Source organism: Oncorhynchus tshawytscha, linkage group LG29, assembly GCF_018296145.1.
Source record: "Oncorhynchus tshawytscha isolate Ot180627B linkage group LG29, Otsh_v2.0, whole genome shotgun sequence".
NCBI classification, from domain to species: Eukaryota; Metazoa; Chordata; class Actinopteri; order Salmoniformes; family Salmonidae; genus Oncorhynchus; species Oncorhynchus tshawytscha.
The window spans coordinates 39248092-39274945 of NC_056457.1; the positions used below are offsets into that span (position 1 = coordinate 39248092).

Below are 26854 nucleotides of genomic sequence, written 5' to 3' on the forward strand. Positions count from 1 at the left end.
TTCTTCATAAGGAATAATTCACCTTTCTCCAATATATCTCAACTGTTCCTCAGATAGTAGACCATTGAGCAGATAAGATTGGTTTTTCTTAACAGCATTTTAAAAAATGTGAGATTTGATAGATTTCGGGCTAGCGTCTGTGATGTCATCAGTGGAGTAAAAAGTATCCAATTGTCATACTTGAGTAAAAGTAAATATACCTTAATAGAAAATTACTCAAGTAAAAGTGAAAGTCACCCAGTAAAATACTACTTGAGTAAAAGTCTAAAAGCATTTCATATCAAACGTAAATTTACGAATAATAAAAAATTCCTTATATTAAGCAAGCCAGACGGCACAAATTTCATGTAAAAAAAAAAAATTTGATGGTTGCCAGGGGCAACACCAACGTGTGTTTAGTGAGTCCTCCAGATCAGAGGCAGTAGGGACGACCAGGGACGTTCTCTGTTTAGTGAGTCCTCCAGACCAGAGGCAGTAGGGACGACCAGGGACGTTCTCTGTTTAGTGAGTCCTCCAGACCAGAGGCAGTAGGGACGACCAGGGACGTTCTCTTGTGTGTGAATTGGACCATTTTCTGTCCTGCTAAGCATTCAAAATGTAATGACTACTTTTGGGTGTCAGGCAAAATATATGGAGTAGAAAGTACATTATTTTCTTTAGGAACATAGTGAAGTAAAAGTAAAAGTTGTAAAAAATATAAATAGTAAAGTACAGATACCCCCCAAAAACTACTTAAGTAGTACTAGTACTTCAAAGTATTTTTACTTCAGTACTTTACACTACTTGAAAAGAGCAGGAATAGGCTACAATCCAAGCTCTGTACAGTGGTTTCTAAACATCAGCAAGTCAGATAAATGTCTCTCCACTTTACTTCCTACTTTGGGAATCTCAAACTGATTGGCTGATTGTTCATCTATTCAGGGTCAGATTGACTGTTTTACACAACCTCTACTCATCCGTCTCGGGTAGTTACACACACACACACACACACACACACACACTCACTTTACTGCATTCTCCTGTGCACTGCAAAATTGACTGTCTAGTCATAACCTTTCCAACGTGACTGTCTAGTCATAACCTTTCCAACGTGACTGTCTAGTCATAACCTTTCCAACGTGACTATGTAGTCATAACCTTCTAAAACACCTTATATAATGGCATAATGTTGCCACACACAAATTACACAAACTGTCACAATTTTAACATTTAACACACAAAAAGAGTACATCTTAAATAACACTAAGGTTCAAAATAAGATGCAGGATTGATTTTAGAGGCTTTATAATAATCTCACTAGCATGTGAGCTCATGGGAGTTGGTTATTGCGATGCCAGATACGTGTTTTAACAGACAGATCAGAAGAACAGTTTGCTTCATCTTCAGGTGGCTAAGAGAATGATGGTTCTATCCTGTTGGTCTGTTCTGTTCTGATGGCTTGGCTAATAGAGTCCACTCACTGTGAGGAATGGACACCTCACTGTGAGAACAGGGAGAGGAGGCTAGAGGGTGAGGAGAGGAGAGACAGGGCACTGCTGGATATGTCTGAAGAGGAGGGAAAGAGAGAGGGGAGATGAGGATGAGAAGGGAGGAGAGAGGGCTCTGTAGGCAACGTCTGGTGAGGACAGGAGAGAGACAGGGCACTGCTGGAGACGTCTGAAGAGGAGGGAAAGAGAGAGGGGAGAGGAGGATGAGAAGGGAGGAGAGAGGGCTCTGTAGGCAACGTCTGGTGAGGACAGGAGAGATACAGGGCTCTACGGGAGTTGTCTGAAGAGGAGGGAAAGAGAGAGGGGAGAGGAGGATGAGGATCAGGAGAAGAGAGAGACAGGGCTCTGCAGGAGACGTCTGAAGATGGGGGGAGAGAGGAGGATGACGATAGAGGAGGGGAGGAGAGAGAAGGGTAGGGGAGAGGAGGATGAGGATCAGGAGAAGAGAGAGACAGGGCTCTGCAGGAGACGTCTGGCACCATATACCTCTGTTAGGACAGAGAGGTAAACTTTCAGAGAGAACTCACTGTACACAGAACACCTAGAACCTTTTGTAGAGAACTAATTCCACACAGAACACCTAGAACCTTCTGTCAGACAGAAATCATTCCACATATAACCTTATGTAGAGAACTCCTTCCACATAGACCAACTAGGGGAGGAGTTTAGGCCCCAGAATCAACCCAGTAAATAGCTAGTTAATATGAGAAGGGGTCATTCATCTCACCAGTAACTAGTTTGTCGGAGGAGGTGTTAATCTGACCAATGTTACATTGTGCTACATGCATGGTCTTATTAAAGGGTGTGGCTTTGTGGTAAGCAGAATGAAAACAATGAAACGACAGATGTAAAATGACAACATACATTACAAGTCCCTCTGAACTCTCAACGACCAGGGCAGAGGTGAACTATTCCACACAGTAAAAACATTTCCACATGGTAGGTGTATGCATTTATACTGTTTATGTTACAAGAAGCCTCTGTATGATCCTTCACCTCTTCAGACTGCAGAATCCACAAAGAGACCAGAGCCGAGTTAAGATGCCTTGGTCTTCAGACTGCAGAATCCACACAGAGACCAGAGCCGAGTTAAGATGCCTTGGTCTTCAGACTGCAGAATCCACACAGAGACCAGAGCCGAGTAAAGATGCCTTGGTCTTCAGACTGCAGAATCCACACAGAGACCAGAGCCGAGTAAAGATGCCTTGGTCTTCAGACTGCAGAATCCACACAGAGACCAGAGCCGAGTTAAGATGCCTTGGTCTTCAGACTGCAGAATCCACACAGAGACCAGAGCCGAGTTAAGATGCCTTGGTCTTCAGACTGCAGAATCCACACAGAGACCAGAGCCGAGTAAAGATGCCTTGGTCTTCAGACTGCAGAATCCACACAGAGACCAGAGCCGAGTTAAGATGCCTTGGTCTTCAGACTGCAGAATCCACACAGAGACCAGAGCCGAGTTAAGATGCCTTGGTCTTCAGGCTGAGATGTGGTTATATGAAGGAATCCTCCTTCCATCCATGTCTCGCTCTGCTCCTGTAAATCCCCCTCCTCTCATAGATAGTCTGAGTACTTCAGGGGGTCCGGGGAGGGGGGGTTGGCTGACTGGATGCTAGCAGTCTGTTAGCAGAGTGTTGTAGAGTAGATGGATGCTAGCGGTCTGTAAGCAAAGTGTTGTGGAGTAGATGGATGCTAGCAGTCTGTTAGCAGAGTGTTGTGGAGTAGATGGATACTAGCAGTCTGTTAGCAGAGTGTTGTAGAGTAGATGGATGCTAGCAGTCTGTTAGCAGAGTGTTGTAGAGTAGATGGATACTAGCAGTCTGTTAGCAGAGCTTTGTGGAGTAGATGGATGCTAGCAGTCTGGTCTGTTAGCAGAGTGTTGTGGAGTAGATGGATGCTAGTAGTCTGTTAGCAGAGCGTTGTAGAGTAGATGGATGCTAGCAGTCTGTTAGCAGAGCGTTGTGGAGTAGATGGATGCTAGCGGTCTGTTAGCAGAGCGTTGTGGAGTAGATGGATGCTAGCGGTCTGTTAGCAGAGCGTTGTAGAGTAGATGGATGCTAGCAGTCTGTTAGCAGAGTGTTGTGGAGTAGATGGATACTAGCAGTCTGGTAGCAGAGTGTTGTAGAGTAGATGGATGCTAGCAGTCTGTTAGCAGAGCGTTGTGGAGTAGATGGATGCTAGCGGTCTGTTAGCAGAGCGTTGTAGAGTAGATGGATGCTAGCGGTCTGGTCTGTTAGCAGAGCGGAGTGCGTTAGCTAGATGTTGGAGCCCATCCTGCCAGAGAAGAAGGGTGGAAAAGGGGGAGGTGGGGGGCGGGGGTGTGGGGCAGCCCCCAGGGAGTGGATCAGGGGGAGGGAGAGAGGCGTGGCATGGTGGTGCATTGCCCCCGGGAGCACCGCCCCTAAAACCACCTGACCAATCGCAGCAGGGTCCGCAGAAACAGTTGGGGAGGGGGGGTCGATGCCCAGCGAGTCGTTGTTGTCAGTTACCATGGGGTTGCTGACCCGGATGCACTTCTCCTTGTGCGCTTTGAGCATGTTGGAGAAACGGAACCTCTGACCACACACCTCGCAAGGGTACGGCTTCTCCCCCGTATGGGTCCGGCGGTGACGCTTCATGTTGGGACGACTGGTGAAACTCTTCCCACAGATCTCACAGATATACGGCTTCTCTCCTAGGAAGGAGGGAGACACACATTATGGACTAGCACAACAAAGAAAAAAAATCACTAGAATTAGACACTAAGTTGAAGCTGACGGAAATACAAGTCAACACAACCACATATCACAAAAGACAGCTAGCTAGTGCGAACAGTCAGTATCTGGATAATATGTGTGAAATGCTTGATAATGTTTGTGATATCAACAGAGATGTATATTTTCTGGGTGATTTAAATATTAACTGGCTTTCATCAAGCTGCCCACTCAGCGAAAAATCTTCCAACTGTAGCCAGTTCCTGCAACCTGGTTCAGGTTATCAGTCAACCTACCAGGGTAGTTACAAACAACACAATAACGACATCATCCACGTATTGATCACATCTTTACTAATGCTAAAGAAATCTGCCCTAAAGAATGTGGTGACCCGAGGTTTGGATGTAACCCTCACTCCTGCTGAGCACACCAAGACAGTCGTGAAGAGGGCACGACAAAACCTATTCCCCCTCAGGAGACTGAAAAGATTTGGCATTGGTCCTCAGCTCCTCAAAAGGTTCTACAGCTGCAACATTGACAGTACCCTGACAGGTTGCATCACCGCCTGGTATGGCAATTGCTCGGATTCCGACCGCAAGGCACTATAGAGGGTAGTGCGTACAGCCCAGTACATCACCGGGGCCAAGCTTCCTGCCATCCAGGACCTCTATACCAGGCGGTGTCAGAGGAAGGCCCTAAAAATTGTCAATTACACCAGCCACCCTAGTCATAGACTGTTCTCTCTGCTACCGCACGGCAAGCAAGTCTAGGTCCAAGAGGCTCCAGAACAGCTTCTACCCCCAAGCCATAAGACTCCTGAACAGCTAATCAAACGGCTACCCAGACTATTTGCATTGCCCCCCACCCTCCCCTGTATTTCTCCCCGCTATTGTTATTTAATGCTGCTCTTCAATAAGTTGTTATTCTTATCGCTCACTTTTTTTTATATAGGTATTTTCATTTAACTGCATTGTTGTTTAAGGGCTTGAAAGTAAGCATGTCACTGTAAGGTCTACACCTGTTGTATTCGGAGGTCTATACAGCTGATTCTGGATCAGAGGGAGCAGGAAGCCATAAAGGCAGGAAGTCGTTGTGAAAGTAAAACAGGACCGTCGCCTTCGACACCAGCATCAGCAGAGTCAAAGGTGGAGCCGGGGGAATTACCAGAACAGAGGCCGAGAAAAGTGTGATTAAACATGAACTTCTACCAACCTCCTTCTTTGACTTCCTTCTGGAAGATAACGTGAGCAACAAGGACTGGGGGTTTGGGGAGGGGGTGTCCAGTATGGACCAGATGTAACCGGTTTTGAGGGAGGAGTTGTGTAGGGGAATATGACAGGGGTCTAGGGTCAGTTTGTTATGTCTGGAGTATTTCTCCTGTCTTATCCGGTGTCTTGTGTGAAATGAAGTATGCTCACTCTAATTCTCTCCCTCCCGGAGGACCTGAGCCCTGGGACCAAGTCTTAGGACTACCTGGCATGATGACTCCTTGTTGTCCCCAGTCCATCTGGTCGTGCTGCTGCTCCAGTTTCAACTGTTGTGCCTGCGGCTATGGAACCCTGACCTGTTCACCGGGCGTGCTACCTGTCCCAGACCTGCTGTTTTCAACTCTCTCTCTACCGCACCTGCTGTCTCTAACTCTGAATGATCGACTATGAAAAGCCAACTGACATTTACTCCTGAGGTGCTGACCTGTTGCACCCTCTACAACCACTGTGATTATTATTATTTGACCCTGCTGGTCATCTATGAACGTTTGAACATCTTGGCCATGTTCTGTTATAATATCCACCCGGCACAGCCAGAAGAGGACTGGCCACCCCTCAGAGCCTGGTTCCTCTCTAGGTTTCTTCCTAGGTTTTGGCCTTTCTAGGGAGTTTTTCCTAGCCACCGTGCTTCTACACCTGCATTGCTTGCAGTTTGGGGTTTTAGGCTGGGTTTCTGTACAGCACTTTGTGACATCGGCTGATGGAAAAAGGCCTTTATAAATACATTTGATTGATTGATTCATTGACAGTATATAAGTAATTGTTTAACGGTTAGAATGGTAATTTTGCTTAGAGGAGCTTTTTGTTATTGTTTTTGCAGTTTCTGTTGTTTTTTCATTCAACTTTTGGAACATTGGTGTTGAAATCTGTTACATCTTCTGAATTCTTCTAAGACATCAGAGGCTCTTTACCCACAGAGGGACATATCTTTCGTATTCTTCTTTAGGAGGAACACATTTCCTCTAGAAGAGAAGGTAAAGTGTAAAGGGCTTTGCTTGAATAACAAAAAGAAAGTGGATTTTTCCCAGAACAATCATGTTGACCCTAACCAGTCAGGCTGACCGAACTAGAGGGTTCCTCTGTCTTTCTACCAATGGGAAATGTAGAAATGTTTTAGGATGTTACGCTAAGGCTGACGCGGTAACGATACCTTCTTGTTTTTGTAGGACACTAGGTCCCATTACGTTGAGTAACTCCAGGTCCACAGATGACGGGTGGGTGATGCGAACCCGTAGGTGTCAAACTAATATTTATTTAATGATAACCATTGCTGAGGGGAAACAGTCTAGAGGCTGATGAACTATGGGTCACCCCCGAGCTAGACATCTCGCTGAGTGGTTTTTTAATAAAGGTTTCTCCCACCCCAGCTGTTGGCTGCAGAGTGTAAAACCAGTGGTGCGGTTGGTACCAGCGGGTCACTAGAATTGGGACCGGGCTGGAACAGCAACAGCCGTAGGTAATAGGCCTGAAGCAGGGGTAACCTTGGCTAGCTCATTCATCTCAAGGGAGAGGCATGAGTCGGGCAAGACAAGCAGTATCCAGATCCATAGGATGTAGTGATTATAATATCATACCTATCATATCTAGAAAACCAAAGATCTAAAGCCTGGGCCTAATGTATCAAATACATTTTTTTATAAAGCCCTTTTTACATAAGCAGATGTCACAAAGTGCTTATACAGAAACCCAGCCTAAGACCCCAAACAGCAAGCGTATAAAAGGTGTTGTAGTGATTCCTAAGTTGAAGATGTAAAGAATATTTGCTGGTCTGTAATGAGGAGCAACCAGACACCATACTTGACACATTTATGAAATTGCTTCTTGAAGTTACTAATAAGCATAAACCCATTAAGAAAATGACCGTGATTTTTTTTTAAAAATCCCCTTGGATTAAAGAGGAATTGAAACATGTTTGAGAGGAATGAGGCAAAAGGCAAATAAGGCTACACAGCTGATCGTCAGACATACTGCAAATTGATAAAATAACGTGACTAAGCAAAACGAAGAAACACTATGAAACAAAGATAAATTACAAAGAGACAGTAAAGAGCACAGTCAATGAAACCTTGGTCAAACAAAGCGGCTCCATCATTCATTGAATCAGATTCGTCACAAAATGACTTTTTCATTGGAAAGACAAGCAAATTTAGGCACGAAATGCCAACAACTAATTCTGAACCAACACATCCATGCATAACTGACCGGATTATGAAAGACAACCATTGTAAAGTGAGTGTGGAAGAGGTCTATCAGAAATGACATGCCACCGGGGTCTGACAGCAGACTATATTCCCCCGGCTCCTATTTGGAGGAAATCAAAAGTCATTCCCAAGAATAGCAAAGCACCCTTGATGCTGACTCAAACAGCAGACTAATCACGGTTACCAACAATTAGTAAATCATTTGTTTGTTTTTTAAAATCAAATTAATAGATTTTCAGCACAGTTATAGGGAAGGACATTCAACATGTGACACTTACAACAATTGACTGATGATTGGCTGAGAAATGTATAATAGAAAGATTGTGGGAGCATCTTGTTAGACTGCAACTTCTCACATTATCAGAGATTGACTTCATCACTACTTGTATTTGTGAGAAGTATTGACATGTTGAATGTATGAAGCTGTCTGTTTAAACTACTAGCACACAGCTCAGACACCCATGCATACCCCACAAGACAAGCCACCAGAGCTCTCTTCACGGTCTCCCAGTCCAGAACATACCGGGGGGAGGGTTAAGGTGAGGTCGAGGTGAGGGATTAATTATGATGCATTCAGAAGATGGGCAGGGAGTCTGATGTCCTAACTGCAGGGGTGCGAGAACCGAGAAGAGTTTGGACTGGGCCGAGCAGGACCTGCCCTCCCGTAGGGGGCCAAGAGACCAGAGGTGGCAGAACTGAGTGTTCAGGTTGGGGTGTTGGGTTTGAGCATAGCCTGAAGGTAGGGAGGGACAGTTCCTCTTGGTGTGAGGAGGAGTGGGGTGACATGAGAGAACTTGGGAAGGTTGAAAACCAGGCGGCTGCAGCGTTCTGGATTAGTTGCAGGGGTTTGATGGCACAAGCGGGGAGCCCTGACAACAGCGAGTTGCAGTAGTCCAGAGGGGAGATGACAAGTGCCTGGATTAGGACCTGCACCGCTTCCTGTGTGAGGTAGGGTCGTACTCTACGGATGTTGTAGAGCCTGAACCTGCAGGAGTGGGTCACTGCTTTGATGTTTGCAGAGAACAGGGTGTTGTCCAGGGTCACACCAAGGTTCTTTGTACTCTGAGAGGGCAACACTGTGCCCATCCCTGAGAGGGCAGAGAGGAGGATCTGATGGAGCCTGAGCCACCCAGCCCTGAGAGGGCGGAGAGGAGGATCTGATAGAGCCTGAGCCACCCAGCCCTGAGAGGGCGGAGAGGAGGATCTGATAGAGCCTGAGATGCCCAGCCCTGAGAGGGTGGAGAGGAGGATCTGATAGAGCCTGAGATGCCCAGCCCTGAGAGGGTGGAGAGGAGGATCTGATAGAGCCTGAGATGCCCAGCCCTGAGAGGGTGGAGAGGAGGATCTGATAGAGCCTGAGATGCCCGGCCCTGAGAGGGTGGAGAGGAGGATCTGATAGAGCCTGAGATGCCCGGCCCTGAGAGGGTGGAGAGGAGGATCTGATAGAGCCTGAGCCACCCAGCCCTGAGAGGGTGGAGAGGAGGATCTGATAGAGCCTGAGCCACCCAGCCCTGAGAGGGTGGAGAGGAGGATCTGATGGTTCACGGTGTCGAAGGCAGCGGATAGATCTAGGAGGATGAGAACAGAGAAAGAAAAGGAGAGACACAGGTCTATAGTTTGACATCAGATGAGTTCACGCAGCCAGGGAAGAGTTGATGGGAGAAAAAAGGGAGAAGGCCTCCAGAGATGGTCTGGAGAACAGAGGGGATGGGGTCGAGCTGGCAGGTTGTTGTATGGCCAGACCTCACTAGTTGCAGGACTTCATCTGGAGAGAGGGGAGAAAGAGGTGGTGTAGAGTCCACTGGTCCCAATAGGCTAAGTGAATGAGGAGCGGATGTCATCAACCTCACTCAGCCACGGAGCAGGAGGGGAGGGCCGAGCTGGCCAGGAGGAAAGGAGTTGAGTCAGAGGCAAAAATAAGGAGGAGAAGAATTTATCAGAAGGCAGAGATCATAGGATAGAAGAGGATAGAGTAGTGGGAGAGCGAGCAAAGATTGCGACGGTGCTTGACCATCTGGTTAGGGGCTAAGGGTTGGAGAAAAGGAAACAAAGTAGTTATTTAACTAGGCAAGTCAGTTAAGAACAAATTCTTATTTACTATGACTGCCTACTGTGGCCAAATGTGTGCCGCCCTATTGGAATCCCAATCACAGCTGGATGTGATACAGCCTGGATTCGAACCAGGGAGTGTTGTGACACCTCTTGCACTGAGATGCAGTGCTTAGACCGCTGCACCACTCAGGAGCCTGGGGGGCAAAGGCAGACATCAGGAAGTTGAAGTCACCGAGTACTAAGAGCGGTGAGCCATCGTCACCTCTCCAAGGTGTCAAGGTCATTGAGGAACTCTCCAAGGGCACCTGGTGGGAGATAATGACAATAATGGTAAGTTTGAGTGGACAAGTGACAGTGACAGCATGTCACAGCCAGAAAAGAGGTAATCTCAATTTAGGAGAAATGAGTAGCCCTGTGCCATCACCGTGACGACCAGATGCTCTCAGACTATGAGAGAAACATAGTGAGAGGAAGAGAGAGCATCTGAAGTAGCAGTGCTCTCTGGGGTGATCCATGTCTCCATCAGGGCCAAAAAGTCAAAGGTCTGAAGGGCAGTTCCCAAAAGGGTTGTGCACCAGGGGTGAACTAAATTAGAAGAGTTGCAGCCAAGGGGTGGGGAGCATCTGTAAAGCCTACAGGGAGAAGAGTGAACAGGTTTAGAAAACACACAGAGTTGACAGACAAAGCTACAAAAGAGCAAAATGAGATCATCAGAAAATAACTAGGTAAGATACTCAAGTGAGAGAGTGGTGTGGAACCTTCCTCGAAGACGGTCTTAGTTTTGCTGACACGACCACCGCTGACACGACCACCGCTGAGAAACCAGGGGAGACTGAAGTACTAAAAATAATTCCTAATTGTCTAGCAGAGGTGGAGAGCACACCTCCCTGTACTAATTACTGATTGCCTAGGAGAGGTGAAACCACTTCCCCTCCAATACAGCCTCTGATTACCAACACAACAACAGTAACACATTGCCCTGCCCCTTGATCCTGATTACCAACACAACAATATTAACAAATTGCCCTGCCCCTTGATCCTGATTACCAACACAACAACATTAACAAATTGCCCTGCTCCTTAATCCTGGGTGATGTGTCAACAACTAACTGCAAATTATGATCAGTCAGCAGTTCACACACTAAGTAGGACATTGGGGGAACAGGCAACACTTAAAGTAGATGGTCCTAGCTAGCAAAACACAGTACTAGACCACAGCAGATAAAGACAACAAATTGTACTCATCACCAATGTTCCCTCTCATTTTTTTCTGCACTATGCAAATTTCCAGTCTGCTGAGCGCAAACTTGAAGTTTGTGAAAATTCTGTGCGACTTCCAGTGCGCTTTTATTGTGAACACTGAGGCTGTACATGCTTTAAGCTATAGTTTCAGACAGCCATCAACTAGGCTACTGTGGCTATTTGATCACAATGTAGGTCTAACAGTGGTCTACCATAAAAAACAATGGAGAAAATGCATCTCATAACATTTTAACATGGAAATAGCTGTTCTATCATTCAGCCTACAGTAACAGCCAATGTGTGGTGTTCAATGTAGGCCTACATTCCATGAGACTTTAGAAATAAACCTGCAGGGCTTTACATAAACCTGTTTATCCACATGTCCTCCAGATAAGGATGTGATTGAAAATGTTGTTTGACAAGAAACCACTTTACAAAATAAAATGCATTATTATTCCCATACCATTATTACAGAGAATCAGACAAATTATGCTACCCTCTGCCTATTGGCTACTTAGTTTATACAACAACCCAAAAAATAAAAAATAAAACACTGCCCCTTTAAGACAAAAGAAAAAGCTCTTCATCCAACTCGCTTTTCAAAGATGCTTAGAAAAGTCCATGTTTTGTGCTCTCGTAGGAAGCAATCACTCCCCCATTGGTGACTACAAATGATCTTTAACTGTGCACATGTGGCTACATGCAGCTCTTGCTTGATCTCCAAACAAGTGCATCTACTCACGACCGCTCATACTGTAAACACAGTCCAGTTCAAAGTCAATGACACAGATCTATATATGGTAATGGTCTATTTGCAAAAAGGCCTATTGCAGCTCTGATTGGTTACATCTCACTGGTCTGTGTAGAGTATAGGCCTGACCTACTGCAGCTCTGATTGGTTACATCTCACTGGTCTGTGTAGAGTATGGGCCTGACCTACTGCAGCTCTGATTGGTTACATCTCACTGGTCTGTGTAGAGTATAGGCCTGACCTACTGCAGCTCTGATTGGTAACATCTCACTGGTCTGTGTAGAGTATGGGCCGAGTCATGCATATCAGTGCAATAGAATCCTACTCCGATGCATTCTGCCTACAACAAAATATCTTGCATAGTTAGTTTTGTTTCGGTATGTTGCATTGGAAGTGGCTAATATTGCTTTGATTCAACCACAATTCTCACAGTAAATGTAAACATTGATAGTGATAACTAATGGGGAAAACTCTAGAAAGTTAAGTGAAGTTTAATGTGGTGCTTCTCTGCGCAGGCTAATATTTACTCTGAGGGCAGTTGAGGGGAGCTGATATTACTCTGAGGGCAGTAGAGGGGAGCTGAAATTAACTCTGAGGGCAGTAGAGGGGAGCTGATATTTACTCTGAGGGGAGCTGATATTTACTCTGCGGGCAGTTGAGGGAGCTGATATTTACTCTGAGGGCAGTTGAGGGGAGCTGATATTAACTCTGAGGGCTGTTGAGGGAGCTGATATTTACTCTGAGGGCAGTTGAGCGGAGCTGATATTAACTCTGAGGGCAGTTGAGGGGAGCTGATATTAACTCTGAGGGCAGTTGAGGGGAGCTGATATTAACTCTGAGGGCAGTTGAGGGAGCTGATATTTACTCTGAGGGCTGTTGAGGGAGCTGATATTAACTCTGAGGGCTGTTGAGGGAGCTGATATTACTCTGAGGGGAGCTGATATTACTCTGAGGGCTGTTGAGGGGAGCTGATATTACTCTGAGGGCTGTTGAGGGGAGCTGATATTTACTCTGAGGGGATATGAGATTTACTCTGAAGGCAGTTGAGGGGAGCTGATATTAACTCTGAGGGCAGTAGAGGGGAGCTGATATTAACTCTGAGGGGCGATGATATTTACTCTGAGGGCAGTTGAGGGGAGCTGATATTTACTCTGAGGGCAGTTGAGGGGAGCTGATATTAACTCTGAGGGCTGTTGAGGGGAGCTGATATTTACTCTGAGGGCAGTTGAGGGAGCTGATATTAACTCTGAGGGCTGTTGAGGGGAGCTGATATTAACTCTGAGGGCAGTTGAGGGGAGCTGATATTAACTCTGAGGGCAGTTGAGGGAGCTGATATTTACTCTGAGGGCAGTTGAGGGGAGCTGATATTAACTCTGAGGGCAGTTGAGGGGAGCTGATATTTACTCTGAGGGGAGCTGATATTTACTCTGCGGGCAGTTGAGGGGAGCTGATATTTACTCTGAGGGCAGTTGAGCGGAGCTGATATTAACTCTGAGGGCAGTTGAGGGGAGCTGATATTAACTCTGAGGGCAGTTGAGGGGAGCTGATATTAACTCTGAGGGCAGTTGAGGGGAGCTGATATTTACTCTGAGGGCTGTTGAGGGGAGCTGATATTACTCTGAGGGCTGTTGAGCTGATATTACTCTGAGGGCTGTTGAGGGAGCTGATATTACTCTGAGGGCTGTTGAGGGGAGCTGATATTTACTCTGAGGGGATATGAGATTTACTCTGAAGGCAGTAGAGGGGAGCTGATATTAACTCTGAGGGGCGATGATATTTACTCTGAGGGCAGTAGAGGGAGCTGATATTAACTCTGAGGGGCGATGATATTAACTCTGAGGGCAGTTGAGGGGAGCTGATATTAACTCTGAGGGCAGTTGAGGGGAGCTGATATTTACTCTGAGGGCAGTTGAGGGGAGCTGATATTAACTCTGAGGGCAGTTGAGGGGAGCTGATATTTACTCTGAGGGGAGCTGATATTTACTCTGCGGGCAGTTGAGGGGAGCTGATATTTACTCTGAGGGCTGTTGAGGGGAGCTGATATTAACTCTGAGGGCAGTTGAGGGGAGCTGATATTAACTCTGAGGGCAGTTGAGGGGAGCTGATATTAACTCTGAGGGCAGTTGAGGGGAGCTGATATTTACTCTGAGGGCAGTTGAGGGAAGCTGATATTTACTCTGAGGGCAGTTGAGGGGAGCTGATATTACTCTGAGAGCAATTGAGGGGAGCTGATATTAACTCTGAGGGCTGTTGAGGGGCTGATATTTACTCTGAGGGCAGTTGAGCGGAGCTGATATTAACTCTGAGGGCAGTTGAGGGGAGCTGATATTAACTCTGAGGGCTGTTGAGGGGAGCTGATATTTACTCTGAGGGGAGATGATATTTACTCTGAGGGCAGTTGAGGGGAGCTGATATTAACTCTGAGGGCTGTTGAGGGGACCTAATATTTACTCTGAGGGGAGCTGATATTAACTCTGAGGGCTGTTGAGGGGAGCTGATATTAACTCTGAGGGCAGTTGAGCGGAGCTGATATTAACTCTGAGGGCAGTAGAGGGGAGCTGATATTTACTCTGAGGGGAGCTGATATTACTCTGAGGGCAGTAGAGGGAGCTGATATTAACTCTGAGGGCTGTTGAGGGGAGCTGATATTAACTCTGAGGGCTGTTGAGGGGAGCTGATATTAACTCTGAGGGCAGTTGAGCGGAGCTGATATTTACTCTGAGGGCAGTAGAGGGGAGCTGATATTTACTCTGAGGGGAGCTGATATTACTCTGAGGGCAGTAGAGGGGAGCTGATATTACTCTGAGGGGAGCTGATATTACTCTGAGGGCAGTTGAGGGGCTGATATTACTATGAGGGCTGTTGAGGGAGCTGATATTACTCTGAGGGCTGTTGAGGGAGCTGATTTTTACTCTGAGGGGAGATGATATTTACTCTGAAGGCAGTTGAGGGGAGCTGATATTAACTCTGAGGGGAGATGATATTACTCTGAGGGCTGTTGAGGGGAGATGATATTTACTCTAAGGGCAGTTGAGGGGAGCTGATATTAACTCTGAGGGCTGTTGAGGGGAGCTGATATTACTCTGAGGGGAGCTGATATTACTCTGAGGGCTGTTGAGGGGAAATGATATTACATCAGGAGTCTCGCTATAGAATGAAGTGTTTTAGTCTTATAGTGTTCTAGTATTATAGTGTTATATATTCATGCCATAGTGTTAAAGTGTTATGTTATGGTGTTTTATTGTAGTGTTATTTAATACTGCAATGTTGTAGTGTTGTAGTGTTACAGTGTTACGGTGTTACATTGTTGTAGTGTTGTAGTGTTATGTTATAGTGTTATAGTGTTGTAGTGTTGTAGTGTTGTAGTGTTATATTGTTATAGTGTTATATTGTTATAGTGTTATAGTGTTATAGTGTTATATTGTTATGTTATAGTGTTATAGTGTTATGTTATAGAGTTATAGTGCTGTAGGGTTGTAGTGTTATAGTGTTATGTTATAGTGTTGTAGTGTTATAGTGTTACAGTGTTACAGTGTTATGTTATAGTGTTATGTTATAATGTTATTATGTTATAGTGTTATATTATAGTGTTATGTTATAGTGTTATAGTGTTATATTATAGTGTTATGTTATAGTGTTATAGTGTTATAGTGTTAGGTTATAGTGTTATAGTGTTATATTATGGTGTTGTAGTGTTATGTTATAGTGTTGTAGTGTTAGTGTTGTAGTATAGTGTTATGTTATAATGTTATAGTGTTGTAGTGTTGTAGTGTTATGTTATAGTGTTGTAGTGTTGTAGTGTTATAGTGTTGTAGTGTTATAGTGTTGTAGTGTTGTAGTGTTATAGTGTTGTAGTGTTATAGTGTTGTAGTGTTATGTTATAGTGTTATGTTATAGTGCTATGATATAGTGTTGTAGTGTTATAGTGTTATAGTGTTGTAGTGTTATGTTATAGTGTTATGTTATAGTGTTATAGTGTTATAGTGTTGTAGTGTTATGTTATAGTATAATGTTAGTGTTATAGTGTTACAGTGGTATGTTATAGTGTTATGTTATAATGTTATAGTGTTATAGTGTTGTAGTGTTATGTTATAGTGTTGTAGTGTTATAGTGTTATAGTGTTATAGTGTTGTAGTGTCATAGTGTTATAGTGTTATTTTATAGTGTTATAGTGTTACAGTGTTATTTTATAGTGTTATAGTGTTACAGTGTTATGTTATAATGTTATAGTATTGTAGTGTTGAAGTGTTATAGTGTTGTAGTGTCATAGTGCTATAGTGTTATAGTGTTATAGTGTTGTAGTGTTATGTTGTAGTGTTGTAGTGTTGTAGTGTTATAGTGTTATAGTGTTGTAGTGTTATGTTATAGTGTTATAGTGTTGTAGTGTTGTAGTGTTATAGTGTTATGTTATAGTGTTATAGTGTTGTAGTGTTATGTTATAGTGTTATAGTGTTATAGTGTTACAGTGTTGTAGTGTTATGTTATAGTGTTGTAGTGTTATAGTGTTATGTTATAGTGTTGTAGTGTTATAGTGATGTAGTCTTATAGTGTTATGTTATAATGTTATAGTGTTGTAGTGTTGTAGTGTTGTAGTGTTATAGTGTTATGTTATAGTGTTATGTTATAGTGTTGTAGTGTTATAGTGTTGTAGTGTTATAGTGTTATGTTATAATGTTATAGTGTTGTAGTGTTATAGTGTTGTAGTGTTATAGTGTTATAGTGTTGTAGTGTTATGTTATAGTGTTATAGTGTTGTAGTGTTGTAGTGTTATAGTGTTATGTTATAGTGTTATAGTGTTGTAGTGTTGTAGTGTTGTAGTGTTATAGTGTTGTAGTGTTATGTTATAGTGTTGTAGTGTTAGTGTTGTAGTGTTATAGTGTTATGTTATAATGTTATAGTGTTGTAGTGTTGTAGTGTTATGTTATAGTGTTGTAGTGTTAGTGTTGTAGTGTTATAGTGTTATGTTATAATGTTATAGTGTTGTAGTGTTGTAGTGTTATAGTGTTACAGTGTTACAGTGTTATGTTATAGTGGTATAGTGTTATAGTGTTATGTTATAGTGTTATGTTATAATGTTATAATGTTATAGTGTTATAGTGTTGTAGTGTTGTAGTGTTATAGTGTTATGTTATAGTGTTATAGTCTTGTAGTGTTGTAGTGTTATAGTGTTATGTTATAGTGTTATAGTGTTATAGTGTTACAGTGTTGTAGTGTTATGTTATAGTGTTGTAGTGTTATAGTGTTATGTTATAGTGTTGTAGTGTTATAGTGTTGTAGTGTTATAGTGTTATGTTATAATGTTATAGTGTTATAGTGTTGTAGTGTTATAGTGTTATAGTGTTGTAGTGTCATAGTGTTATAGTGTTATTTTATAGTGTTATAGTGTTACAGTGTTATTTTATAGTGTTATAGTGTTACAGTGTTATGTTATAATGTTATAGTATTGTAGTGTTGAAGTGTTATAGTGTTGTAGTGTCATAGTGTTATAGTGTTATAGTGTTGTAGTGTTATAGTGTTATGTTATAGTGTTATAGTGTTGTAGTGTTGTAGTGTTATAGTGTTATGTTATAGTGTTATATTGTTGTAGTGTTGTAGTGTTGTAGTGTTGTAGTGTTGTAGTGTTGTAGTGTTATGTTATAGTGTTGTAGTGTTATAGTGTTATGTTATAGTGTTGTAGTGTTAGTGTTGTAGTGTTATAGTGTTATGTTATAATGTTATAGTGTTGTAGTGTTGTAGTGTTATAGTGTTATAGTGTTACAGTGTTACAGTGTTATGTTATAGTGGTATAGTGTTATAGTGTTATGTTATAGTGTTATGTTATAATGTTATTATGTTATAGTGTTATAGTGTTGTAGTGTTGTAGTGTTATAGTGTTATGTTATAGTGTTATAGTCTTGTAGTGTTGTAGTGTTATAGTGTTGTAGTGTTATAGTGTTATGTTATAGTGTTATAGTGTTGTAGTGTTGTAGTGTTATAGTGTTGTAGTGTTATGTTATAGTGTTATAGTGTTATAGTGTTACAGTGTTGTAGTGTTATGTTATAGTGTTGTAGTGTTATAGTGTTATGTTATAGTGTTGTAGTGTTATAGTGTTATAGTGTTGTAGTGTTGTAGTGTTATAGTGTTATGTTATAGTGTTGTAGTGTTATAGTGTTATGTTATAGTGTTGTAGTGTTAGTGTTGTAGTGTTATAGTGTTATGTTATAATGTTATAGTGTTGTAGTGTTGTAGTGTTGTAGTGTTATAGTGTTGTAGTGTTATAGTGTTATGTTATAGTGTTGTAGTGTTATGTTATAGTGTTATAGTGTTGTAGTGTTGTAGTGTTATAGTGTTATGTTATAGTGTTATAGTGTTGTAGTGTTGTAGTGTTGTAGTGTTATAGTGTTATGTTATAGTGTTGTAGTGTTATAGTGTTATGTTATAGTGTTGTAGTGTTAGTGTTGTAGTGTTATAGTGTTATGTTATAATGTTATAGTGTTGTAGTGTTGTAGTGTTGTAGTGTTGTAGTGTTATGTTGTAGTGTTGTAGTGTTATAGTGTTATGTTATAGTGTTATAGTGTTATTGTGTTGTGTTATAGTGTTATGTTATAGTGTTATATTGTTATAGTGTTATAGTGTTATAGTGTTATGTTATAGTGTTATAGTGTTATGTTATAGAGTTATAGTGCTGTAGGGTTGTAGTGTTATAGTGTTATGTTATAGTGTTGTAGTGTTATAGTGTTACAGTGTTACAGTGTTATGTTATAGTGGTATAGTGTTATAGTGTTATGTTATAGTGTTATGTTATAATGTTATTATGTTATAGTGTTATATTATAGTGTTATGTTATAGTGTTATAGTGTTATATTATAGTGTTATGTTATAGTGTTATAGTGTTATAGTGTTAGGTTATAGTGTTATAGTGTTATATTATTAGTTTTGTTATAGTGTTATAGTGTCACAGTGTTATGGTATAGTGTTATGTTATAATGTTATAGTGTTATAGTAGTGTTATGTTATAGTGTTGTAGTGTTGTAGTGTTATAGTGTTGTAGTGTTATAGTGTTATAGTGTTGTAGTGTTGTAGTGTTATAGTGTTGTAGTGTTATAGTGTTATAGTGTTATGTTATAGTGTTGTTATAGTGTATGATATAGTGTTATAGTGTTATAGTGTTATAGTGTTGTAGTGTTATGTTATAGTGTTATAGTGTTATAGTGTTGTAGTGTTATGTTATAGTATAATGTTAGTGTTATAGTGTTACAGTGGTATGTTATAGTGTTATGTTATAATGTTATAGTGTTATAGTGTTGTAGTGTTATGTTATAGTGTTGTAGTGTTATAGTGTTATAGTGTTGTAGTGTTATGTTATAGTGTTATGTTATAGTGTTATAGTGTTATAGTGTTATTTTATAGTGTTATAGTGTTACAGTGTTATGTTATAATGTTATAGTATTGTAGTGTTGAAGTGTTATAGTGTTGTAGTGTCATAGTGTTATAGTGTTATAGTGTTATAGTGTTGTAGTGTTATGTTGTAGTGTTGTAGTGTTATAGTGTTATAGTGTTGTAGTGTTGTAGTGTTATGTTATAGTGTTATAGTGTTATAGTGTTGTAGTGTTGTAGTGTTGTAGTGTTGTAGTGTTATGTTATAGTGCTGTAGTGTTATAGTGTTATAGTGTTATAGTGTTGTAGTGTCATAGTGTTATAGTGTTATTTTATAGTGTTATAATGTTACAGTGTTATTTTATAGTGTTATAGTGTTACAGTGTTATGTTATAATGTTATAGTATTGTAGTGTTGAAGTGTTATAGTGTTGTAGTGTCATAGTGTTATAGTGTTATAGTGTTGTAGTGTTATGTTATAGTGTTATAGTGTTGTAGTGTTATAGTGTTGTAGTGTTATGTTATAGTGTTGTAGTGTTATAGTGTTATGTTATAGTGTTGTAGTGTTAGTGTTATGTTATAATGTTATAGTGTTGTAGTGTTGTAGTGTTGTAGTGTTATAGTGTTGTAGTGTTATAGTGTTATGTTATAGTGTTGTAGTGTTATAGTGTTATAGTGTTATGTTATAGTGTTGTAGTGGTATAGTGTTGTAGTGTTGTAGTGTCATAGTGTTATAGTGTTATGTTATAATGTTATAGTGTTATAGTGTTGTAGTGTTGTAGTGTTATAGTGTTATGTTATAGTGTTATAGTGTTGTAGTGTTGTAGTGTTGTAGTGTTATAGTGTTGCAGTGTTATGTTATAGTGTTGTAGTGTTAGTGTTGTAGTGTTATGTTATAATGTTATAGTGTTGTAGTGTTGTAGTGTTATGTTATAGTGTTGTAGTGTTAGTGTTGTAGTGTTATAGTGTTATGTTATAATGTTATAGTGTTGTAGTGTTGTAGTGTTATAGTGTTACAGTGTTACAGTGTTATGTTATAGTGGTATAGTGTTATAGTGTTATGTTATAGTGTTATGTTATAATGTTATAATGTTATAGTGTTATAGTGTTGTAGTGTTGTAGTGTTATAGTGTTATGTTATAGTGTTATAGTCTTGTAGTGTTGTAGTGTTATAGTGTTGTAGTGTTATGTTATAGTGTTATAGTGTTATAGTGTTACAGTGTTGTAGTGTTATGTTATAGTGTTGTAGTGTTATAGTGTTATGTTATAGTGTTGTAGTGTTATAGTGTTGTAGTGTTATAGTGTTATGTTATAATGTTATAGTGTTATAGTGTTGTAGTGTTATAGTGTTATAGTGTTATAGTGTTGTAGTGTCATAGTGTTATAGTGTTATTTTATAGTGTTATAGTGTTACAGTGTTATTTTATAGTGTTATAGTGTTACAGTGTTATGTTATAATGTTATAGTATTGTAGTGTTGAAGTGTTATAGTGTTGTAGTGTCATAGTGTTATAGTGTTATAGTGTTGTAGTGTTATAGTGTTATGTTATAGTGTTATAGTGTTGTAGTGTTGTAGTGTTATAGTGTTATGTTATAGTGTTATATTGTTGTAGTGTTGTAGTGTTGTAGTGTTGTAGTGTTGTAGTGTTATGTTATAGTGCTGTAGTGTTATAGTGTTATAGTGTTATAGTGTTGTAGTGTCATAGTGTTATAGTGTTATTTTATAGTGTTATAATGTTGTAGTGTTGTAGTGTTATAGTGTTATAGTGTTGTAGTGTTATAGTGTTATGTTATAGTGTATAGTGTTATAGTGTTATGTTATAGTGTTATGTTATAATGTTATTATGTTATAGTTTATAGTGTTGTAGTGTTATAGTGTTATGTTATAGTGTTATAGTGTGTTGTAGTGTTATAGTGTTGTAGTGTTATGTTATAGTGTTATAGTGTTATAGTGTTATAGTGTTGTAGTGTTATATAGTGTTATAGTGTTATGTTATAGTGTTATAGTGTTTATAGTGTTATAGTGTTGTAGTGTTGTAGTGTTATAGTGTTAGTTATAGTGTTGTAGTGTTATAGTGTTATGTTAGTGTTGTAGTGTTAGTGTTGTAGTGTTATAGTGTTGTATAATGTTATAGTGTTGTAGTGTTGTAGTGTTATAGTGTTGTAGTGTTATAGTGTTATGTTATAGTGTTGTAGTGTTGTAGTGTTGTAGTGTTATAGTGTTATGTTATAGTGTTGTAGTGTTATAGTGTTATGTTATAGTGTTGTAGTGTTAGTGTTGTAGTGTTATAGTGTTATGTTATAATGTTATAGTGTTGTAGTGTTGTTGTAGTGTTATAGTGTTGTAGTGTTATAGTGTTATGTTATAGTGTTGTAGTGTTATAGTGTTATGTTATAGTGTTGTAGTGGTATAGTGTTATAGTGTTGTAGTGTTGTAGTGTCATAGTGTTATAGTGTTATGTTATAGTGTTATAGTGTTGTAGTGTTGTAGTGTTATAGTGTTATGTTATAGTGTTATAGTGTTGTAGTGTTGTAGTGTTATAGTGTTGTAGTGTTATAGTGTTGTAGTGTTATAGTGTTATGTTATAGTGTTATAGTGTTATGTTGTAGTGTTATATAATGTTATAGTGTTGTAGTGTTGTAGTGTTGTAGTGTTATAGTGTTGTAGTGTTATAGTGTTATGTTATAGTGTTGTAGTGTTATAGTGTTATAGTGTTATGTTATAGTGTTGTAGTGGTATAGTGTTGTAGTGTTGTAGTGTCATAGTGTTATAGTGTTATGTTATAATGTTATAGTGTTATAGTGTTGTAGTGTTGTAGTGTTATAGTGTTATGTTATAGTGTTATAGTGTTGTAGTGTTGTAGTGTTGTAGTGTTATGTTATAATGTTATAGTGTTGTAGTGTTGTAGTGTTATAGTGTTATAGTGTTACAGTGTTACAGTGTTATGTTATAGTGGTATAGTGTTATAGTGTTATGTTATAGTGTTATGTTATAATGTTATTATGTTATAGTGTTATAGTGTTGTAGTGTTGTAGTGTTATAGTTTAGTGTTATAGTGTTATAGTGTTGTAGTGTTGTAGTGTTATAGTGTTATAGTGTTATATAGTGTTATAGTGTTATAGTGTTATAGTGTTGTAGTGTTATAGTGTTATAGTGTTATAGTGTTATAGTGTTATAGTGTTATAGTGTTATAGTGTTGTAGTGTTGTAGTGTTATAGTGTTATGTTATAGTGTTGTAGTGTTATAGTGTTATGTGTTAGTGTTGTAGTGTTATAGTGTTATAGTGTTATGTTATAATGTTATAGTGTTGTAGTGTTGTAGTGTTATAGTGTTATAGTGTTATAGTGTTATGTTATAGTGTTGTAGTGTTATAGTGTTATAGTGTTATAGTGTTGTAGTGTTATAGTGTTATGTTATAGTGTTATAGTGTTATAGTGTTGTAGTGTTATAGTGTTATAGTGTTATATAGTGTTATAGTGTTATAGTGTTATATAGTGTTGTAGTGTTATAGTGTTAGTGTTATAGTGTTATGTTATAATGTTATAGTGTTGTAGTGTTGTAGTGTTAGTGTTATAGTGTTATAGTGTTATAGTGTTATGTTATAGTGTTAGTGTTATAGTGTTATGTTATAGTGTTGTAGTGTTATAGTGTTATATGTTATAGTGTTGTAGTGTTAGTGTTATTATAGTGTTATAGTGTTATGTTATAGTGTTATATTGTTATAGTGTTATAGTGTTATAGTGTTATAGTGTTATAGTGTTATAGTGTTATAGTGTTATAGTGTTGTAGTGTTATATAGTGTTATAGTGTTATAGTGTTATGTTATAGTGTTGTAGTGTTATAGTGTTATGTGTTATAGTGTTATATAATGTTATAGTGTTATAGTGTTATAGTGTTATAGTGTTATGTTATAGTGTTATGTTATAGTGTTGTAGTGTTATAGTGTTATAGTGTTATAGTGTTATAGTTGTTATAGTGTTATAGTGTTATAGTGTTATAGTGTTATAGTGTTATAGTGTTATAGTGTTATGTTATAGTGTTATAGTGTTATAGTGTTATAGTGTTATAGTGTTATGTTATAGTGTTATAGTGTTGTAGTGTTGTAGTGTTGTAGTGTTATAGTGTTAGTGTTATATAGTGTTGTAGTGTTAGTGTTATAGTGTTATAGTGTTATGTTATAATGTTATAGTGTTGTAGTGTTGTTATTATGTTATAGTGTTATAGTGTTATAGTGTTGTAGTGTTATAGTGTTATGTTATAATGTTATAGTGTTGTAGTGTTGTAGTGTTATAGTGTTATAGTGTTACAGTTTATGTTATAGTGTTATAGTGTTATAGTGTTATGTTATAGTGTTATAGTGTTATAATGTTATAATGTTATAGTGTTATAGTGTTGTAGTGTTGTAGTGTTATAGTGTTATAGTTTATAGTGTTATAGTGTTATATGTTTATAGTGTTATAGTGTTATAGTGTTATAGTTATAGTGTTATAGTGTTATAGTGTTATAGTGTTAGTAGTGTTATAGTGTTGTAGTGTTATAGTTTATAGTGTTATAGTGTTATAGTGTTATAGTGTTATGTTATAGTGTTGTAGTGTTATAGTGTTATAGTGTTATAATGTTATAGTGTTATAGTGTTATATAGTGTTATAGTGTTATAGTGTTGTTATAGTGTTATAGTGTTATAGTGTTATAGTGTTATAGTGTTATAGTGTTATGTTATAGTGTTGTATATGTTATAGTGTTATAGTGTTATAGTGTTATATGTTGTAGTGTTATAGTGTTAGTGTTATAGTGTTATGTTATAGTTATGTTATAGTGTTATAGTGTTATAGTGTTATAGTGTTATAGTGTTATGTTATAATGTGTTATAGTGTTATAGTGTTATAGTGTTATAGTGTTATATAGTGTTATAGTGTTATAGTGTTATAGTGTTATATAGTGTTATAGTGTTATAGTGTTATAGTGTTGTAGTGTTATAGTGTTATAGTGTTATAGTGTTGTTATAGTGTTATAGTGTTATAGTGTTATAGTGTTATAGTGTTATAGTGTTGTTATAGTGTTATAGTGTTGTAGTGTTATAGTGTTATAGTGTTAGTATAGTGTTATAGTGTTATATAATGTGTTTATAGTGTTATAGTGTTATAGTGTTATAGTGTTATAGTGTTATAGTGTTATAGTGTTGTATATTGTTATAGTGTTATATAATGTTATAGTGTTATAGTGTTATAGTGTTATAGTGTTATAGTGTTATAGTGTTATAGTGTTATAGTGTTATAGTGTTATAGTGTTATGTTATAGTGTTATAGTTATAATGTTATATGTTATAGTGTTATAGTGTTGTAGTGTTATAGTGTTATAGTGTTATAGTGTTATAGTGTTATAGTGTTAGTGTTATAGTGTTATAGTGTTATGTTATAGTGTTATAGTGTTATAGTGTTATAGTGTTAGTGTTATATAGTGTTATAGTGTTATAGTGTTATGTTATAGTGTTATAGTGTTATAGTGTTATAGTGTTATAGTGTTAGTGTTATAGTGTTATAGTATAGTGTTATAGTGTTATAGTGTTATAGTGTTATAGTGTTGTAGTGTTAGTGTTATAGTGTTATAGTGTTATAGTATAATGTATAGTGTTGTAGTGTTGTAGTGTTATAGTGTTATAGTGTTATAGTGTTATAGTGTTATGTTATAGTGTTATAGTGTTATAGTGTTATGTTATAGTGTTATATAATGTGTTATAGTGTTATAGTGTTGTAGTGTTGTAGTGTTATAGTGTTATGTTATAGTGTTATAGTGTTGTAGTGTATAGTGTTATAGTGTTGTAGTGTTGTTATAGTGTTATAGTGTTATAGTGTTATAGTGTTATAGTGTTATAGTGTTATAGTGTTATAGTGTTATGTTATAGTGTTATAGTGTTATAGTGTTATAGTGTTATGTTAGTGTTATAGTGTTATAGTGTTATAGTGTTATAGTGTTATAGTGTTATAGTGTTATAGTGTTATATGTTATAGTGTTATAGTGTTATAGTGTTATAGTGTTGTAGTGTTATAGTGTTATAGTGTTATAGTGTTATAGTGTTATAGTGTTATAGTGTTATAGTGTTATGTTATAGTGTTATAGTGTTATAGTGTTATGTTATAGTGTTATAGTGTTATAGTGTGTTATAGTGTTATAGTGTTATAGTGTTATAGTGTTATAGTGTTATAGTGTTATAGTGTTATAGTGTTGTGTTATATTATAGTGTTATAGTGTTATAGTGTTATAGTGTTATAGTGTTATGTTATAGTGTTATGTTATAGTGTTATAGTGTTATAGTGTTATAGTGTTATAGTGTTGTAGTGTTATAGTGTTATGTTATAGTGTTAGTGTTATAGTGTTATATAGTGTTATAGTGTTAGTGTTATAGTGTTATAGTGTTATGTTATAATGTTATAGTGTTATAGTGTTATAGTGTTATAGTGTTATAGTGTTATAGTGTTATATAGTGTTATAGTGTTATGTTTATAGTGTTATAGTGTTATAGTGTTATAGTGTTATAGTGTTATATAGTGTTATAGTGTTATAGTGTTATAGTGTTATAGTGTTATAGTGTTATAGTGTTATAGTGTTATAGTGTTATAGTGTTATAGTATATGTTATAGTGTTATAGTGTTATAGTGTTGTAGTGTTATAGTGTTATATAATGTTATAGTGTTATAGTGTTGTTATAGTGTTATAGTGTTATAGTGTTGTAGTGTTATAGTGTTATATTTATAGTGTTATAGTGTTATAGTGTTATGTTATAGTGTTATAGTGTTATAGTGTTATAGTGTTATAGTGTTATAGTGTTATAGTGTTATAGTGTTATTTTATAGTGTTATAGTGTTTATAGTGTTATAGTGTTATAGTGTTATAGTGTTATAGTGTTATAGTGTCATAGTGCTATAGTGTTATAGTGTTATAGTGTTGTAGTGTTATGTTGTAGTGTTGTAGTGTTGTAGTGTTATAGTGTTATAGTGTTATAGTGTTGTAGTGTTGTAGTGTTATAGTGTTATGTTATAGTGTTATAGTGTTATAGTGTTATAGTGTTACAGTGTTGTAGTGTTATGTTATAGTGTTGTAGTGTTATAGTGTTGTAGTGTTATAGTGTTATGTTATAATGTTATAGTGTTGTAGTGTTATAGTGTTGTAGTGTTATAGTGTTATAGTGTTATAGTGTTATGTTATAGTGTTATAGTGTTATAGTGTTATAGTGTTATAGTGTTATAGTGTTATAGTGTTATAGTGTTATAGTGTTATAGTGTTATAGTGTTATAGTGTTATGTTATAGTGTTATAGTGTTAGTGTTGTAGTGTTATAGTGTTATAGTGTTATATATGTTATAGTGTTATAGTGTTATAGTGTTAGTGTTATAGTGTTATAGTGTTATAGTGTTATATAATGTTATAGTGTTGTAGTGTTAGTGTTATAGTGTTACAGTATGTTATAGTGGTATAGTGTTATAGTGTTATATAGTGTTATAGTGTTATAATGTTATAATGTTATAGTGTTATAGTGTTGTAGTGTTGTAGTGTTATAGTGTTATGTTATAGTGTTATAGTGTTGTAGTGTTGTAGTGTTATAGTGTTGTAGTGTTATGTTATAGTGTTATAGTGTTGTAGTGTTATAGTGTTGTAGTGTTATGTTATAGTGTTGTAGTGTTATAGTGTTATGTTATAGTGTTGTAGTGTTATAGTGTTGTAGTGTTATAGTGTTATGTTATAATGTTATAGTGTTATAGTGTTGTAGTGTTATAGTGTTATAGTGTTATAGTGTTGTAGTGTCATAG

The 26854-nt window shown here is 37.8% G+C and overlaps 1 protein-coding gene across 1 annotated transcript in view; it reads right to left on the reverse strand.

Moving 5' to 3' along the window:
• Positions 1–1596: 1596 nt before the first annotated feature.
• Positions 1597–26854, reverse strand: part of zbtb47b (zinc finger and BTB domain containing 47b) — a 168400-nt gene continuing 143142 nt past the window's right edge. The window contains exon 7 of the mRNA XM_042308580.1: positions 1597–4161. Within this exon, the coding sequence (XP_042164514.1) occupies positions 3743–4161 (419 nt within the window). The 3' untranslated portion in view covers positions 1597–3742. The remainder of the gene's footprint in view (positions 4162–26854) is intronic.